The sequence below is a fragment of the Cetorhinus maximus genome, chromosome 12 (genome assembly GCF_964194155.1).
Source record: "Cetorhinus maximus chromosome 12, sCetMax3.hap1.1, whole genome shotgun sequence".
Lineage (NCBI taxonomy): Eukaryota > Metazoa > Chordata > Chondrichthyes > Lamniformes > Cetorhinidae > Cetorhinus > Cetorhinus maximus.
In genome coordinates this window covers 49,316,703-49,332,735 of record NC_135890.1, presented here as the reverse complement: position 1 = coordinate 49,332,735, position 16,033 = coordinate 49,316,703, and the positions used below count along the sequence as shown (strand labels likewise).

The 16,033-nt window shown below is 42.2% G+C and overlaps 1 protein-coding gene across 4 annotated transcripts in view; it reads left to right on the top strand.

Annotated features, from left to right (window-relative positions):
- Positions 1 to 429: 429 nt before the first annotated feature.
- Positions 430 to 16,033, top strand: part of slc15a5 (solute carrier family 15 member 5) — a 44,489-nt gene continuing 28,885 nt past the window's right edge. The window contains exons 1-5 of one of the 4 annotated variants that reach the window (XM_078553571.1): positions 430 to 531; positions 5,073 to 5,190; positions 6,107 to 6,270; positions 10,302 to 10,524; positions 13,467 to 13,636. In XM_078553571.1, coding sequence (XP_078409697.1) covers positions 10,310 to 10,524; positions 13,467 to 13,636 — 385 coding nt within the window. In that variant the 5' untranslated portion in view covers positions 430 to 531; positions 5,073 to 5,190; positions 6,107 to 6,270; positions 10,302 to 10,309. Of the gene's footprint in view, positions 532 to 1,512; positions 1,685 to 5,072; positions 5,191 to 5,764; positions 5,885 to 6,106; positions 6,916 to 10,301; positions 10,525 to 13,466; positions 13,637 to 16,033 lie in introns of those variants that run through there. The other 3 variants (XM_078553568.1, XM_078553569.1, XM_078553570.1) reach the window with 3 other exon arrangements.

Genomic DNA, 16,033 nt, shown 5'->3' with positions numbered 1-16,033 from the left:
TAGAATATCTAATATGAAGTGGCAATACCCACAGCGTCTTGTTTCCTTTCCTGGGGAACCCTCCCCCCAACTACTCAACAGTGCAGCATGTCTGGCTGAAGTTGGTGGCCTGGCAATCGATATGGATGAAGAAGCAGTTGGATTCTTCATTGTGATGCCTTATTTTCTGAGGGAATACACTAAACCACCCTACAAAGCCTGCTGGGGGATCAGACTTGGAAATAAAGAGGTGCAGATATTACAGCTTGATTTTTCAGCTTCCACCTATCCTGCTCCTGTGTGACTCTACAACATTCTATCATAGTATGGGAGATAGCCTCTGTAAATCAGTAGTTCTCAAACTGTGTGCATTGCAAAGGACAAAAATGGAAGGAGCTCAGGAATGAAGCATTTCATTTCAATTGCCATTGTGTCATGGCAAAGCGGGGACATTCTCCGCTGACCTCAAAAAAAGCTGCCCCGTGATCCAGTGATTTCTGTAGAGTAGTTTTCCTCTCCCAATGGCAGTTTAAATCTGGCAGCAAGCAAAGGGTAAGGAACAAATCACGTTAAAGTATTCACACACAACAAACCAGGAAGTTAAAACCCTTAATTTAAATTTTCGGGCAGTGAAATAAATGATCACACTTGGATTAAGATAGAAGCTAATATAAAGATAATTTTTAAAAAAATAAAAATGTGGATTTTTTTATCCATTGTGGAAAAATTTGACAATCCACAAATATAAAATTAGGTTTTCAGGACCAGAGAGGGTGCTTAGCCATTATTCTGAACTTAGCACATCATTAGCAACCCAGTTACACTTCATTCAATAATGTGTAACTTTTCACGGGTTTTTAACATTGAGACTACCAGCATTAAAGTGGAATTAGTCATTAACTCACGGTTGCAATTGCAGACTGTGGAAACTTCTATAGAGGAGCATAGAATCACTGACAATAGCTTTTGGATTTCTGCATTATTCTGTTCATTATTCTGCAGACTTCAAAGTTGCTGTCAGTGGAGTGATGAGGGTGAATGCTGATTCAGTACTTGTGCCATCATTACCAGAGCAAAATCTAGGCCCGGTTAAAGTTGTAACAAGTATTGATTTACAAACTATGCAAACAAAGACATTTGCTACAATTTGGATGCTATGTTACAGAGAGCCTGAAACAGATATAGAGTGTTCTACCAAATGTTCCATACATCATTCTACAACCTGCACCAATTGTGGAACTTGAATTGTGGACTATCCTAACCAAGAGATAGGTAGAGAGAGGTTTATGGGAGGAATTCCAATGCATTGGGTTTAGGCTGCCAAAGGCATGGCCACGAGTACATGAGGCCAAAAGTGGAAGAAGGCAGAAAATTTAGAGGGTTGTGAAGCTGAAAGAACTTACAGAGATAGGGAGGGGCGAGGCTGTGAAGGAATTTGAACGTAAGGGTAAGAGTTTTAAATTTGAGGCATTGCCAGGCTAGCATCCAATGTAAGGCAGCAAGCACTCGGAATGGGCAAGTTTGACTTTGATAATCCTTGTTAAGCGCGGCGTGCAAAGATCCAGGGAAAGCTTTGTTTTGGAGCCCCAGGCTGTCAACTTACACGGTCTAAGAATGTCCTACTCTCCCCACACTCAACCCACCTGCTGATCCTCACTATCATGGTTCAAGTGTATCAAGTGAAGAGTCGGTGTCTGCAGCAAAGGTGAGGAGGGCGAACCAAAACAGAAAATTTTGTACTTTTGTTTTGTTTGCTACTTCAATCAAACGGATCTGAGTCAAGTAGAACAACATACAGCAAGATATTTGAACATTATTAACACAGAATTTTATTCACTTGATGATCTAAGTGTAAATCTCTTTTTAACAACTTCGCGTGGTAGATTAGTTTGAGAATTTAGGGAAAAGAGCTGACAAAATTTTGCATATTGATATTTGACAGCATTTTATCAGTGATACTGTATATCACACAAAAGTTGAACATGACTCCCTCAAGTGGATTGATGTATGGACGTCATAATTACCGTGTGTGAACTTTATCCTTGTGAGATCTGATTATTACTTGACTGCAAGCATTCCTTCATTTTTCTTGACACTGCTCCTTTAAATGCATATTATACAGAGCTTTTCAATTAGGGTTAATAGTTTGCTCTACAATGTCCCACATTAGAAATTGTGCTCAAATATTTTAATTAAAGACTGGCTAGATATATGGTAGATGAATTGTAATGCAGAGAAGTGTGAAGTAACACATTTTGGTAGGAGGGAAATGAGAGGCAATAGAGCTAAATGGTACAATTTGAAAGGGGGTGCAGGAACAGTGAGACCTGGAGCTCTATGTGCACAAATATTTGGAGATGACAGGACAAATTGAGAAGGCTGATTTAAAAAAGCATAAAGGATCATTGGCTTTATTAGCAGAGGGATAGAGTACAAAAACAATAAAGTTATGCTAAACCCTTTTAAAACACTGGTTAGACCTCAGCCAGAGTATTGCGTTCAATCCTGAGCACTACACTTTAGGAAGGATGTCAAAGCCTTGGAGAGGATGCAGAAAAGAGAGTTTTTTTTATCATTTATTCTTTCATGAGATATGGATGTCACTGGTATGCCCATCCCTAATTGCCCCACCATTTCTAGCGTCACATGCAGGCCAGACCAGATAAGGACAGCAGATTTCCTTCCCCAAAGGATATTAGTGAACCTGATGGTATAAGTGACAATTTCGTGGTTCACTGTTACTGCTAATTCCAGATTTTTTTTATTAATTGGTTATCATAAATCATTTTTCTTAACTCCTAACAGCACCGAGCTGGTCCAAAGTGTGTAACCATTTAAAAATCCTACACAAACTCTCAGGACTTGCACAAAAATGTTATCGTTTAGTAAAATCAAATTTAGTTAGCTCTGCATTAGAGGTTTTCCTTAAAAAACTGAGATGTTCTTAATCATTAAAATAATGAGCACAAATTAAATGGTGATTTCATTTTGAAAAATAAATTGTCAAGCTATAAAAAAGGAAATGATGTTTGATTTATTAGCTGAAAGATCGTATCTATCCCACTTTCGGTCGTGAGCCATTTAAATAAGGTGACTTTGCTTTCAAAGAATCACAGAACTGTTACGGTGCATAAGGAGGCCATTTGACCCAGTGTGCCTGCACTGACTCTCCAAATGACCATAATGATTTAGAGCCATTCTCCTGCCTTTTCCCCATAACCCTGCACATTGTTTCTATTTAAATAATCATCTAATGCCCTCCTGAATGCCTCGATTGAACCTGCCTCCACCACACTTCCAGGCAGTGCATTCCTGACCCAAACCGCTCGCTGTGTGAAAAAGTTTTTTCTCACATCATGTTTGCTTCTTTTGCAAATCACTTTAAATCTGTGCCTTCTCATTCACAAACCTTTTATGAGCGGGAACAGTTTCTCCCTATCTACACTGTCCAGCCCCCTCATGATTTTGAACACCTCTATCAAATCTCCTCTTAGCCTTCTCATCTCCAAGGAGAACAGCCCCAACTTTCCAGTCTATCTTCATAAGTAAAGTTTCTCATTCCTGGAACCATTTTTGTAAACCTCTTCTGCACTATCTCCAATGCGTTCACATCCTTCCCATAGTGTGATGCCCAGAACTGTACACAATAATCCAACTGAGGTCTAACCAATGTCTTATACAAGTTCAGCATAACCTCCATACTCTTGTACTATTAATAAAGCCTAGGATACTGTATGCTTTATAAACTGCTCTATCCACCTGTCCTGCCACCTTCAATGATTTATGTACATATACCCAAGGTCCCTATGCTCCTGCACACCCTTTAGAATCGTATCCCTTATTTTATATTGTCTTTTCATGTTCTTCCTGCCAAAATGCATCATCTCACACTTCTCTGCATTGAACTTCATCTCCCACCTATCGGCCATTCCACCAACTTGTCTATGTCCTTTTGAAGATCTACATTATCCTCCTCACAGTTCATATTGCTTCCAAGTTTTAGATCATCCACAAACTTTGAAATTGTCCCCTGCACACCAAGATCTAGATCATTAATATATATCAGGAAAAGCAAGGGTCCCATTACTGACTCCTGGGGAACTCCACTACAAACCTTCCTCCAGCCAAAAAATATCTGTTAACCATTACCCTATGTTTCCTGTCACTCAGCCAATTTTGTGTCCACGTTGCTACTGTCTCTTTTATTCCATGAGCTATAACTTTCCTCACAAGTCTGTTGTGTGGCATTTTATTGAATGCCTTTTGGAAGTCCATGTACACTACATTTTAAGCTGTAATTTTCAATACAGATGTCACTACTTTAAAGCACTCCCTAAACAACATTCCTTCCTAGTCCTAGCATACGGTGTGCTTACACATATTCACTAACACACACATATACACACGCACACACAGGGCAGATTTTAATGCCCTCCCAGGTGAGTTTGGTGGTGGTGGGCTATTTAATCAGGCAGGAGGGTGGCGGGTGGGGCCCCACTATCTTCCTGCCTCCAATTAAGTCCTTGGCGGCTCACCCCACCAACATTTGAGTCCCTTAACTGACCAATTAATGCCCAATTAAGGGTGTTACCCACCATCTATGGTATCAACCCAACAGTGGGCAGGGGGGTCATCATGCGGCAAGCACGACAAGCAAACCCTGGCATGTTTGCTTGCGTGCACCAGGGAGGTCCCTCATTCAAAGGCATTTAGTGCCTGATTGAGGGAATCAGCATCGGGAAGGGGAAGGGGACTGCTGCTGAAAGCCAACCCCTGTTATGTTAAGGTTATGGGGGGGGGTTGAGAATAGGTGACAAAGTGGAGTTGATACCACAACCAGATCAGCCATGATCTTATTGAATGTCAGAGCAGTCTCGAAGGGCTGAATGGCCTCCTCTTGCTCCTAAGTCCTATGTTCCTACCTCCCCTCTTATAAAGAAGGGGCATTGCATTGTGTGCATTGATGTTAGAGTGCAGCCTTTAAGATGACGCCAGGTAAAGATTACAGCAGTTGGTTGGGGCAATTATTTTCGGATCAGTGAGTTTACTGTCAGCTAGCTGTCTCATTATTAGTATTATTATTATTGTTCCAGGAATGGCTGACAGAGGCAGAGACAGCCAAAGAAGGAGAAAGGCCAGAGAAGATGATGCCACAATTTCAGATTCCGACCTGCAAAATCTCCCCAATGAAGTAGGACAGGAGAATACTGGGTGAGTGTATTAGGATATCTACCAAAAGTGCCACGTGAAGGGAGGTGGCACAGAGAGTAAATGCCAGCACTCGCACCGCCAAGAATGCAGACTGGCACTTCACAGAGAGGTAAGTGTCCTGTTCACATAAAGCAAATCATTGGATGGCTCGCGTTTCTTTTTGGATTCGCAGAACCTCAATGAGGCTATTCTCTCAGATTTATTGAAATCTTTGACCTGCCCAGCACCGAATACACGAGTTTCAAATGATTACATCGCATTTTAGTGCGCGCTGCATTTTAAGGGGTGCAGAACTTCACGTTTTGACTTCAGAGGTGGTCGGACGGTTTCTCTTTTTTAGCAACAAACAGCTAAACATTTTTTCGGTGGGGTTAGCCTGAGATGCAGGAGTGGGGCTGGGTCCACGCCGCTAATAGTGTCCTCGAAACGCTTGTCTGGAATTTGGCAGCTGTCTGTCTGTACGTGACCAGCCCTTGTACAGCCGTGCAGGCTATGGGCTCATGGGCGGACACGTGGTTCACCAAAGACACACACACACCAGGCAAAGCAATGTAGAGTCCACATACTAAAACTGGGAGGCGGCGATTAGAGTCCATACTGAGGGGACTCTTAATCATTTGCTTCTAGTTGTCGTTCATGGACTGCGGACTGTATAATATCTTTCAAGCGGCCTCCATGGGTTACCCCGTTTTAGGTCTGACCCGAAGTTCCACTGTAATGATAATCTCTCCAACACGCCTCTCTTAGCATTTAAACGGATTTTGTTTTTTCTAAATAAAGTGATACATTTTCCCACACACCTTTAATTTCCCAGGCTAACAAAAAGAAAATCTATTTAACTAAAGAAGACGATTGTAATTCTGACGTTCTTGAATTATTGATGAAGTGTTATGCTCTCTCTCTCTCTCTCATACAGGGATAGCAAAACATTGACATCGATAAACAGGACGTTGCAAGCAAATTGTTTGACGTGTAAACGCAACCAAATCTGAAAATCTTGGTATTCTGAGAAAAAAACAGAAACCTCGAGATAATCACAACTCAAGTCAGTCAGTCAGTCTCGTTCGAGAAACCAGGCAGGTAAACATTTCAGTTCCAGTCCTTTACCGGACCCCTAGTCGAATTATTTTATGATGCTATACGCTGCAATATACCCTGAGCTCCCAAAACTCAATTATTGAGATTGCCGTGTGGTTATCGATGAAGGAACATCAAAGTGCGATAAAAAGCTGTGAAATAGTCGTGCTTGCATGTGGAATTCGGGAGTGAGTCGGAGCAGCCTGGTAATTGGATAATGAGAACTGACAGATCTCCTGCCCAGGCCCTCAGTCCGCCTGGCGCTGAGGCAGTCCGCAATGGCAGTGGTGGATTTGAAACATCTGCAAGAAATCGGTAGTCTTAATCCTTCTCAACGAAAGAGAAGGAAACCGAGAGGCTTTAATCCGGAGCAGAGTGCAGGGGCACGGTACTCTAGAAAGAAATTGCAGATTGTCATCTGTCTGCTGTCGGTGGAGCTGTGCGAACGCTTTACTTACTTTGGGATTGTGTGCAACATGATTCTCTTCTGCACTCTGAAACTGGGCTACAAGAACTATCAGGCTGCGATTGTCAACCTGTGTTTTGTTGGAGCTAGTACCTTGACTCCAGTGTTGGTAGGATGGTTTGCAGAGTCTTGCATGGGGAGAACCAAAGTGGTTTACATCTGTGCATTCCTCCACTTTATAGGTATGAGTGAATGTTAGAATTTCCGAATGAGTTATTGTTGCATGTGCATTTGTTATAGTTTCTACCGTTCCCTCTCTTAAATCCATTTGCAGCATGCAATTGTTAAGGTTGTGTAGTGGTAAGAGGAAATTTCAATATGTTTAAAGTTGAATGTTAATAACGTATGATTTTTTACAATTATTTTGGAGATGTGGGTGTTGCTGACCACCATCCCTAGTTGTTTTTTGAGAAGGTGGTGGTGAGCTGCCTTCTTGAACAGCCCTAGTTCATGTGGTGTAGATACACCCACAGAGCTGTTGGGAGAGAGTGCTAGGATTTTGACCCAGTGACAGTGAAGGGACGGCAGTATAGTTCTAAGTCAGGATGGTGTGTGATTTGGAGAGGAACTTGCAGGTGGTGGTGTTCCCATGTGCCTGCTGCTTTTGGGTGATGAAGGTTGCAGCTTTGTCATATGACATATCATGTGGGTGACCAATATAATTCCAATCCAGTGGGAACCATATTTTAAACAAGTCAATTAGTTCATGGGCCTCCTAAAGACTTTTAGGACTTTGTAATGTTAAGAACATGTAAAGGTTCCCATTCTTACAATATTAAAATGACCAGTCCAAGCACAAATGCACAGAGGTCCACTACCACTGAGTTCCAATGGCAGGTACAGTTGGTAGTATAACTTGCATCTGTATGTTGAGCGTCACACTGTACATATCAGTGGCTGTAGAAAAACTGTGCTCTTAGTGCTTCTGAAGAGAATTCTATGGGGTTACTTTCTCCTGTGAGCAAGCTGGCATGTAAATTCACCGCCACTGCCCTCACAGCTGGGAGCTGTGCCTGAAGAGAGTGTGGGGTGAGAATTAGTCCTACAGTGTTGTAGCACCCTCTCAAAACTGTACTCCCTTCAAGTGCAGCTCGCTGCTGGGTGTGCGGGATTGAAAAATGTACTCTCTGATTTTCCAATGAAAGTGCCCATATTGGGAGGTTAAACTTGACTGTTCTTTCTAAATACCATCAAATGCAAAAGTATTAGGTATTAAGAAAATATGTATTTTAAAAATATTATCATGTTGTATTATTCTGTTCTTGTTTTCTTAAAATTACTTAAGAAGAAATTGCTCCAATATAAATATTAAAATATTATAAATAGTGGAAATGTACATTCCCATTTAAATAGTCTTCTCTTCTGTTTGTTAAGAAATCCTACTTAGCCTTAGTGGGAACCAGTTCACTGAAAGTCAGAAATTGCACAAGCAAATTAGTAGCATCACTGAAATATTGAGATCGTTTGGAAATAGAGTGATTCTGAATAGCAACGCAGCCAGCCCACAGAGTAAGAAATTATACCCAGCTCACATGCTGAGCTGATCTGGCCATAACTGTCAGTCTTGATAGGAAACTGAGGAGCACAGCTGGGCACAAAGGCAGGTAGAGGCCAAGTGGCCAGAAGGCAACTTAGAAGGTGGTTGTGGAGCTTGATTGCAACTGACCTGCAGCTCCCGGGGCTTGGCATTGTGTGGACACAGAAGGCCAAACTAGAAAAATTAACAAGGGTGAGCCACAAAGGCCTCAGTTTCCACAACCTTGACTGGACAACACATTGCATTAAATGTGACTTGTGATAATATTGTACTGCAAAAGGCAAGAGTGATGCCGATGCACGGTGTAAAAAATAGAAGGTTAACATTTTAATAACTGACCAGTTAAAAACATACATTTTATTAACTATCTGAACTGGCTTATTATTCTTTGCTTAAGCACATTTTAATTCTGTAAGGCATTTGTTTACAAGGCAGTGAATTCCAAGTGAAATATGGTTTGGTGCTGGTCTTCACACTCTACATCTAGTTACACTGTGACAGAATCAAGACTTTATTTTGTACGAATTTATTGTGTAAACATTTTTTTTCGAGCTTCTTCACTAGTAAAGTATATATAGAGATGTTCAATTTTATCATCTTTTGTACCTGTCACTGCCTGGTCAACATAAGTGAATGTTCCAGAAAGAACTGTAAATTGTCACAATAATACAATTTCATTTAACACCATGATGTTAATGAATACTGCAAGATTAGTTATACTATGAGCTTTGTTGATTGAAAATCTATTACAAATGTTGTCTTTTTATTATCATGTAATTTTTAATGATATGCAGTTACATTTATTTGTATTTAGGCAGAATGAATGTACAATTACTTAATGTTGGAAGTGCAGAATTTTGATTAACAAAGAAAAAAACTAATTTGTGCTTATATATTGTCTTTCGTGTCCTCAGGACATTCCAAAATACTTCACAGTCAATGAAATATGTTTGGAGTGTAGTCATTGCTGTAATTTGGAGAAACTCAGCTGTCATATCACACACAGCAGGATCCCACAAACAGCAATCGGATAATTGACCAGATTCCTCCAGCACGCACACAAACCAGGAGGCCTGACACTCACCTTAAATTGGGCCTCAGGGCTGATTGTCTGCCACTAGCACCCATTGCAGTGCCAGGGACAGCCTGGCCATGTGACCACATCAAAATTGGGCCTATTTGCAGCCATCCTTGGGTAAATTCCTGGGGGGGTAGGAAGCGAGAACATGAGAGCGCTGATTGCAAACCTCAGCAGGCCATTCTGCTGCTGTGAATCAGAACTCTTATGAAATTCCTGCTCCTCCAGACTCCACATTAAAGTATATTTTTAAAATGAACCTGCTTGTTGGCAGATGCTGACTAGGCCTCAACAAACTACTGAAAGCCCAATCAATGCCTGCTCCGTTCACAACTTTCTCCAAGGGATCCCTAAACAGGTGTTAGCCACCTCATTAACATACAATAGGGGCCTGTGATCTGGTCTGGGCGACTGCTGGAATGCCTGAAAATACAGATTTAGTGATTATCCAAATGCATGCCAAGACTGAGTGTGTGCCATCACACTGCTAGATTTGTCATTAATATGTAAAATGATCGCATTGCTGTCAAATTTCTCCCCGATCTGATTTTGTGAGGTTGGTTGATGATTGTTAGCCAGAACAAAAGGAAAATTCTCCCTGCCCTCCTTCAAGATGTTACAAGAGATCCTTTAAAGTTAAAGTGAAGCCTTGTCTGCATATTCAGGAATGACACGAACATTCTATTTATAACACTGAGGAAAAGTAGTGAGTTCTCCGTAGTGTCCTGACCAACATTCTTCCCTCAATCAACAATACTGAAAACATCTAATTTGCTGTTTATGGTAGCTTGTTGCACACAAATTGGCTGCTGTGTTTCCCTAAAGGCAGTCAAAGGTGTTTCATTATTTGCAAAATATTTTGGAGTGTCCTGAGGTTGTATTAAGGTGCTTTATAAATTAAATAAGAGATGTTTATCTCTGTAAAGATGATTTTCTCTGTTTGTTTCCCAAAGGTACCGTCATGCTGCCTGTTGTTGCATTCCCCTTTGAGGATTTCTACATTGATACTCACCATACCATTCATGCTCTTGCTAAAAAGGAGCAAACTGTGCTGTTTTACATTGGCCTCATGTCAGTATCTTTGGGTTCAGGAGGAATCCGGGCCGTTGTTTGTCCATTCAGTGCTTACCGCCTACAGGAGTACAGCCAAGGCCAACTTTTAACTTTCTTCAACTGGTTAGTGCTCTTCCTGGGTGTCTTTTTTCTGATAAAGATATGCAATGCAAATTAATTTTGTTGATGTTGCACACTTCTAAGTTTGCTAGCCTTTCAGCTGTGGCTATTGAAAACAATGTGTTGGTTCTTTCCTTTCTTCCGTTCTGAAGAAGGGTCATATTCAACTCGAGACATTAACTCCGTTTCCCTCTCCACAGGTACCACCAGAACAGCTAAGTATTTCCAGCACTTTTTGTTTTTATATCAGATTTTCAACATCCGCAGTATTTGGCTTTGATTTAGTGGTAAATTCACTGCCACTTAAAGTTCTGTTGTTCTCGCCGACCCTTCCGTCAGTTCTGAGAAAGAGCCATATTTGATTCGAAACATTAACTCTGTTTCTCTCTCCACAGATGCCTCCAGATCTGCAGAGTATTTCCAGCACTATCTGTTTTTAGTTCATGTTTTGATTTTATCTTGATCGACATTCGGAATCACTGCAGGAAAGTTGAAGTTGCCTAAAAAAAGAAAGACTCGCATTTAAGTTGCAAATTTCGTGACCTCAGGATGTCCCAAAGCACTTTACAGTCAATGGATTACTTTTGAAGTATAGTCATTGTTGTAACGTAGAAAACAATGCACAACAAGCTCCCACAAATAGCAATTTGATCATTACAGATATTCTGTTTTAGTGATGTTGGTTGAAGGATGAATGTTGGCCAGGAGGAACTCCCCTTCTCTTCTTTAAATAGTATTGTGCAATCTTTTATGTCCACCTGAGAGTTTAGGGTTTGATCAGGATGATGGCACCTCCGACAGTGTAACACTCCCTCAGTACTGCACTGGACTGTCAGCCTAGATTTTGCGCTCAAGTCAATGAAGTGTAGTTGAATCCACAATATTCTGACTCAGAGGTAAGACACCATCCATCTTTATTTTTACCAAGCCAAAGGTCAGACAAACACTTCACAAACCATCAAGTATGAGGTTGAAGACCTAGCAAACAAGGCCAGAAAAAATAGATCCAATAAACCATCAAAGGATTGCCAACTTTAGACAATGAACAACATCTAAACAAACATTATCTCTGACAAAGCTCTAAACACAACAAATCATTACCTAGCCGTTACCTTGAATCCCCTGGCACTGCACTGAGCTCCATTCCAACAGAACTACCATTACTAAACAGAGGGAGCCTCAAGCAGAATTTAAAATACTGCCTCAACACTACCTCAGTGTTTAACTATCATTTCCCAAAAATATATATATTTTTTACTCAGGCCAGTATTTATTGGGCATCCCTAACTGCCCTTGTTCAGAGGGCATTTAAGAGTCAACCACATTGCTGTGGGTCTGGAGTCACATGTAGGCCAGACCAGGTAGTGTTGGCAGATTTCCTTCCCTAAAGGACATCAGTAAAGCAGATGGGGTTTTTTTTTACAACAATCAACAATGGTTTCACGGTCATCGTTAGACTTTTAATTCCAGATTTTTTTTTTATTGAACTCAAATTCCACCATCTACTGTGGCAGGATTCAAACCCAAGTCCCCAAAGTATTAACCTGGGTGTCTGGATTACTAGTCCAGCGACAATACCACGATGCCATCACCTCCCCACAATATCAGGTAATAAAACCTGCAACAAATGGGAGTTGTCTCAGATTGTGGTAAATTTAAATTCAGCTGATAGGCTGGTAAAGAAAAGGATTGATTTCACTAAGGCATGGCTTTAGGAAAAATTTAGTAGTGCATTAACAAACTGAGCACCTCAGTTTGTTGTTAGTATATTTAATGGAAAAACAAATAACATTTCATACAAGGAAGCAGCCTTTACAGATATGGATATTGATCCAAAGGAAATCCTTTATGCCATATTTACATTGCTGTTCAAAACAAAGCTGGTCTTCACTAAAACAATCCTCTTTCACTGGAGTGAATCCAGTGAATCTCACTGGAATGATCAAAGGAGACCTCATGCTCTTGGTGCTGGTGTGTTAAGTATGCATTTGTCACTGGCTTCATTCTTTCTAAGGAAAAGACTGTATTGTTCTGTCTAGTACAGCTTATTCCAGAAGTTAAGTGACTCACGTAGAATTCATTACTATGTGTGAAATGTTGAATTATTTGCAATATTGAATTTTTAGCCATTTTTTGTTTCTGCTGAAGGAGGTCGGTAGCCCCTAGAAGGAGCTTCATTTGTTTGCATGTGTGTTTGTGTGAAAGCGTGCGTATATGTGAGTGTGTGAATGGAACAATGTATTATATTTGAGCCCCATTATTACTCACAGATAACAGAATTACATTTCTCTTCATGTATATCTCTCTGCTGCTTTTCCCATTCTTTAATGTTACTGTTTCTTTCTTTCACACTCTGACTCTCTCATTTCTCTCTCTTTATGGCTGTGACATATTTTTGGATTTTTACCTATATGCTCTGGTTTGATTTCATAGAATTTTACAACACAGATTTATGTTATGCTCAATCCAGTTCACCTCACAGTGGGTTAACTCCCAGAGAAACACAAGTCCTTCAGAATGGTGGCTAGAAAGTTTACTGAGTGGAATACCAGGCAGGACAGCTGTTAGACTGTTTACTATTGCAGATTGTATTAGCTTTGAGATGAGGTGGGGTAGGGTGGGGGGTGGTTGGATGGGGGGAGACTGGTGAAACGGTGCTACAACACAAGAGAGAAGGTGACTGGGTCAGAAGGTGACCGGGAGAGCAGCCTGTGGGTGTTGTGATCAGGGCAAAGCAAGAGGTTGGAGAGAGAGAAGAGTAGTGCGATTATTTATGGATGGCTCCAGCGCAGAGATGCAATATGGATCAAAAAATGGCCTTGTGCATTGCAAGCTTCAATGCTTCATGGCAAAGTAACATTATTAGAATTTTAAGATCACCATGTAAATCAACCAAAATCTGCCATCTTGTTTTCAACTCCAACCTTTGACCCATCTTCCCACAGGTTTCACTGGTTTGTGAACTTGAACTCTGCAGTTGTGTTTGTGAGTATCGCCTATATTCAACAATCTATAGCCAAGAACCTGGGCTTCCTTATTCCTTTTGCATCCGTCCTGACAACCCTGCTGACCATACACATGGTGCAGAACAGACTTATATACCGACCCAAATCAGGTGAGACAGTAATTAACTGGCAATTGTTAGCAACTGCTTACCCACTTTGGCAATACTTTTCCCGATTGTGTTACAAATAAGCTTTCCCAAGGTTGTTTTCAGACTGAAACAGTTTAGGGAATATTTAGTTTTAATTGGCTGCATTTCCGATTAGTAACACTATGTCAAACACAAGTGTTATTCTATGGGCGGCATTTTCCAGTTCCGCTGAAAGTCAATAGACTTTTGGCTAGGCTGCCATATCTCCTGCGACGGATCCCACCATGACAGGGCCAGAAAATTCCGGCCTATGGGTGGAATCATCCTAGAGATACGGTAGCAGGTGGGAAAAAATCGTTTTACCCGCTGGCCGCAGTGGCAGGTTTTCGCGCCGTATCGTTCCATTCCCACCTCATTAATTATGCAGCCACAGGAAACACGGCGTCTCGCTGGCGGGTGGCCTCCGATTTCCCCGCCACGCCGTTACCTCACCGCATCCTTATGCAGGGCACCATATTTAAACTGCAGCCGCGCACACACTCCTCATTGCTTGCTGCCCAGGACTGCCAAGAATAGTGCAGCCCCCTGATTCAGTGACACATCCCTGGGACACCTTCTGGACGCCGTGGAGTCCCGCTGCAATGTCCTGTACCCCAACTCTGGCCGTAGGAGGCCCATCAGTGTCACCACTCCGGCTTGGGCGGCAGTGGCAGAGGTGGTCAGTGCCAATGCTGCACACGAGAGGTCGGCCGTCCAGTGCAGAAAACGCGTGAATGTTCTCATCTGTGCCGCCAGGGTAATGCAACCATCTCATCACTCTAAACTTACACACCCACACGGCCATCACACATTCACTGGCATCTCACTCACTGCCAGCTCAATGGACATCGCCACTCACTCTCTCACACATACCCTCACATCTCCATCTGGCCTCATCTCCTAGGGAGACTGCCTCCTCAGCCCTCACCCTCTTGAGGCCATGCGCCCCCACACATACCCTGGCATACCCCCCTTCCCCAGTATAGCTCTCACCCTGCAGCCTCTTCCCTTGCCTGAGGCCACTTCTCCCCCTTCCCCAAGCAAGCCCTAGCCCTGCAGCCACTGAAAAGCCACCCCCACCTTATGGCTGGTCTGGTAGGTAGAGACCTGCCTGTGAGCCTCCCTAAACATGATGTGGTGCTGTCTGTGAAGCCTGGCGCTGATGACCATGAGTGCTGCCTGAAGCAAGGTTGGCAAACAAACCTCAAATTCCCGAGTGAAGTGCAGCCCACCAGGTGCACGTCGCTTATGTACTTTTGTGCAACACGTTAGCATGATTGCCTGGATGATCCAGTGTAGTGGGAGGGATGATTCTGGCAAGCAGGGCTTATAATGAGATGTAAAGTATTGAAATTAGATTCCCGCCATGCGGCGGTGGGAAATGCAGCCTGCATTGATGGGAGCGGACGATCTCAAACTGGTTTCATAACGATGTGAAACCGATTTTTGGCCTTCTCGTCACATTGTCCAATGCTGCCCGCCATGACTCCCATGCCAACGGGGCTGGAAAATTCTGTTGCTGTGATGGCAACACCAGCAGCTCTTACTTCAACCACTGGCTGACACTTTAACCACCGCTAAAAGCTCATATTACAAACTGGCCTATGCCAGAGGTGCTGTTGCAGCCTCTCCTAGCCTGTTACAAACACAACAAAAAGATATATTGGGTAACTGGGTACATCTTCAATGGAACATTCTTCTACATACTCGGAGATATCTTCTGACCCCATTGTGTTTCCAGCCCCAGGGTCATTAACCTACAGGAGGCAGACTGTCCAGCAGAGGCCAGGGATTATGTTGGCCTTGAGGCCTAAACTTGTTGCATATAGAGAGAAAGAGGCCAGACAGATAATTGCATGTGCAAATGAAATAATTTCTTGGTGCACAGCTTGCTCTAGAAGCTCTTGCACAGGCCTCTACAATCATAGAATCAAACAGCACAAAAGGAGGCCATTTGACCCATTTTGCCTCTGCTGGCTCATTGAAAGAGTGATCCAATTAGTCCCAATCCCCATAGCCATGAAAATATTCGCTTTTAAAATATTTATCTAATTCCCATTTGGAAATTATTATTGAATCTGCTTTCACCATCCTTTCAGGCAGTGCATTCTAGATCATAACTTGCTACTTAAAGAAATTTTTCCTTAACTCCCCTCTGCTTTTAACTTAAATCAGTGACCGCTGGTTACTGACTCTTCCAGCCAGTGGAAATAGTTTTTCCTTATTATCTCTACCAAACCCTCTAAAATCTCCTCTTTGTGGGCCAAGACCACTCCACTGATGCTGGGGTCTAACAGCGGGCCCCATGGTCTAGAACACAAAAAGTGCAGGTTTACAGTATGTGCAATCATCATAAGCCCAGCCACATATGGACATAAT